The 2,834-nt window shown below is 40.7% G+C and overlaps 1 protein-coding gene across 1 annotated transcript in view; it reads left to right on the top strand.

Moving 5' to 3' along the window:
• Positions 1 to 2,834, top strand: part of MUC2 (mucin 2, oligomeric mucus/gel-forming) — a 122,689-nt gene that overhangs the window by 113,983 nt on the left and 5,872 nt on the right. Inside the window, exons 45-46 of the mRNA XM_019519988.1 lie at positions 526 to 648; positions 1,183 to 1,284. Of these exons, the coding sequence (XP_019375533.1) occupies positions 526 to 648; positions 1,183 to 1,284 (225 nt within the window). The remainder of the gene's footprint in view (positions 1 to 525; positions 649 to 1,182; positions 1,285 to 2,834) is intronic.

Here is a 2,834-nt window from a genome sequence, read left to right as displayed (position 1 = left end):
GGAAAAAGTTGCTGCATATCATAAAAATGCTGTTTCCAAGTAGTAGAACCGGGGATATATTTGTTCTTAATATAAAATGGGCATATACCAAAAACGGTGTACATTTACTGTCAGCACTCTGTTGCTCTGTTTCAATGCACCATTGTCAAAACAATAAAGAGTTGGGTAAAAATCGTATTCTGAACTGATACATACCTCATACAGTTCTCTTAATTTCATTCGTTATTTTGTGGGCATTTGAAAGGTGCCTGTTACCTTAAGAGCTTAGTACACCTTCATCATCTAGGGCTTCAATAGAAATGCTAAACTAGGTTAGATATTAAACTACCCACTTTACCTGCACAAGTCCAGCTCTTTACATAAAACTGTTGACTATTAGTTCCTATGCATCTACGATATGTTTTCCTAGTACCTACTTATTTTAGAGTGGTTTTAGACATTAGAAATGGCTGACACATTGCACCTTGCTAATACCTGAATTCTGGCTTTTTTCCCCCTGTTTTTTTCTTTTTTTGAACATTCTAGCCTGGTTCTTCAGTTTTTAAGGATAAGTGTCAGAATTGTCTCTGCACTAAGCAAGTGGATAACAGCACTGAACTAAATGTCATCTCATGTACCCTTCGCCCATGTAACACAAACTGTGATCCAGTAAGAGATTTTTTTGTGTAAATATTGATATTTTTCTGAAAAATGCAGTCATAATTGAGAGAGGTGTGATCTAAGCAAGGGTCTGGGAGCTAGGAATTCATAGAGCTTCTCTTTTAGCTCTAACAGTGATTTACCTGGCGATTAGATTTCTGTCTCTCTAAAAAAAAAAAGGCAGGGGGGAGGATACAGATGCTTGATATATGTTGCTTAAAGCTTTATAATCATATTGTGACAATTACTTAGTAAATACCTATACAGTGCTTTGGAGATAAACAGATACTCAAAGACTAAACATATCAATTATAATAGCTGTGTTTATATGTTACTTTCATTTATACTTTGCTTTTTTAAATCTTTTTTACATTTACCTGATGATTTTCCATTGCAGAAACCAACTGCTCTAAATAATCTTTAAAATTATAATCTGTTCTGCCATTTGGCTGGCTTCCCTGAGACAATCCTTTAATATGGTGATGGTATTATTAGTTTGTTTTATTTAATAAAAAAAGCTTTTAATGTGTTTTTCTTTTAAAGGGCTATGAACTTGGTAAGCCTGCAAAAGGTGAGTGCTGTGGAAAGTGTATCCAGACAAAATGTGTCATGCAGACATCACATGGCAATGAACTCATCTTGAGTGTAAGTGTACTCTGATGTAAATGGTGTACTAGATGTGTAACAATCCTTGTCTTCCTAAAAGTATGTGTTCAGAGGAAAGACATAGCAATTAGTGAGGAGAGATAAAGGTCATGAAGTTTCAGAGGCTGATTGGATTCAGTTATCCAAATTTCTCTTGCCTGGAGAACTCAGGAACTCAGGCTTTCTTAGAAGAATCTTTTGGGTATGACAAGTCAGAAATATTATGAGAAGAACCATTCCAGGCTGTTTCTTTCCTGTCCAGGAAGAGGATAATACTGGTAAAAGCTTAAATATGAATGATTTTTTTTTGAGGGGGGAGAGGTTTTTTTTGGGTTCTTCTTATTTGATGTATGCTTATTGGTCCTTTTGTAATCAAAATCTCAGTCATTTTTCATTGACTCCAGAGTTTCCTTGCTCCCAAACAAGGACAGAGAGAGAGAGAGAGAGGATAGCTAGCCAGGTTCAAAAAGGGACTGGATAAATTCATGGATGATAGATCTATTAATGGATATTGAACATAATGGTTAGAGATGTTTCCTCTGGCATCTCTAAACCTATAGTGGTAGATGCTGGGGAGGGTAATGAATAGGGGATAGATCATTCTAGAGATATTTGGTTCAATGCTCTCCCTCTACAGCATCCATTTCTGCCACTGTTGGAGACAAAGATAGTGGACTACAGTATATGGATCATAGGTCTGATCCAGTATGGCGTGTGTGTGTGTCTGTGTGTGTGTGTGTGTGTGTGTGTGTATTAGGGCTATCCAAAGCTTCAGTCCCTGATTCAATTCAGCGGAGATTTGGCCTGATTCAGTGACTGAATCTCTGAATCCAAATCGAATCAGGAGACCCTTTAATCGCTCTGAATTGAATCGCGATTTGGAAAGATTCAATGATTCAGATATAGACACAGTTCTAAATGTTTTTTCTGCATACCTCAAGGTACCAGGTGGCTCATGAATGCTGCGATGTTGGGGCGGATGGAGTGTCCCACAGGAGCATGGGGGGCTCTCCAGCATGCTCGGCAGCAGACCCAGAACTGGACCAGAAACACTTCTAGTCCACTTCTGGGTCCACCGGGGAGCATGCCAGGACCCCCTCCCCATGCCGCACTGGCTTGGCGACTGGTGCCTCCTGGGTCTTGGGGGGGCACCCAGGGTCACCCCGTGGATGATCACTGAGCCGGGAGGGTGGGGAGGGCCCATGTGCTCAGCGGCAGACCCAGAAGTACTTCCAGGTTCACCGCTGAGCACATGCCCCTCCCTCCTCCCCCCTCCCCCCATGCTCCTGTGGGATGCTCTATCTACCTCAGCTTTGCAGCATTCACGAGCTGTGCCTGGTACCTTGAGGTATGTAGAAAAAACATTTAAAGCTGTGTCTATGACCAAATCACTGATTCTCCAAATCAGCATCGGATCTTCAGATTCAGATTTGGCCAAATCAAATCAGGGACAGTGATCTGAATCAATGAATCGAATCACTGTCCCTGATTCAGGCTGAATCCGAATCCAAATCCAAATTGAATATGGCCCATTTCACACACCCCTAATG

This window comes from Gavialis gangeticus, unplaced genomic scaffold (assembly GCF_001723915.1).
Source record: "Gavialis gangeticus isolate Ggan-Ray unplaced genomic scaffold, GavGan_comp1, whole genome shotgun sequence".
NCBI classification, from domain to species: Eukaryota; Metazoa; Chordata; order Crocodylia; family Gavialidae; genus Gavialis; species Gavialis gangeticus.
This window is presented reverse-complemented; position numbering and strand designations above follow the sequence as displayed.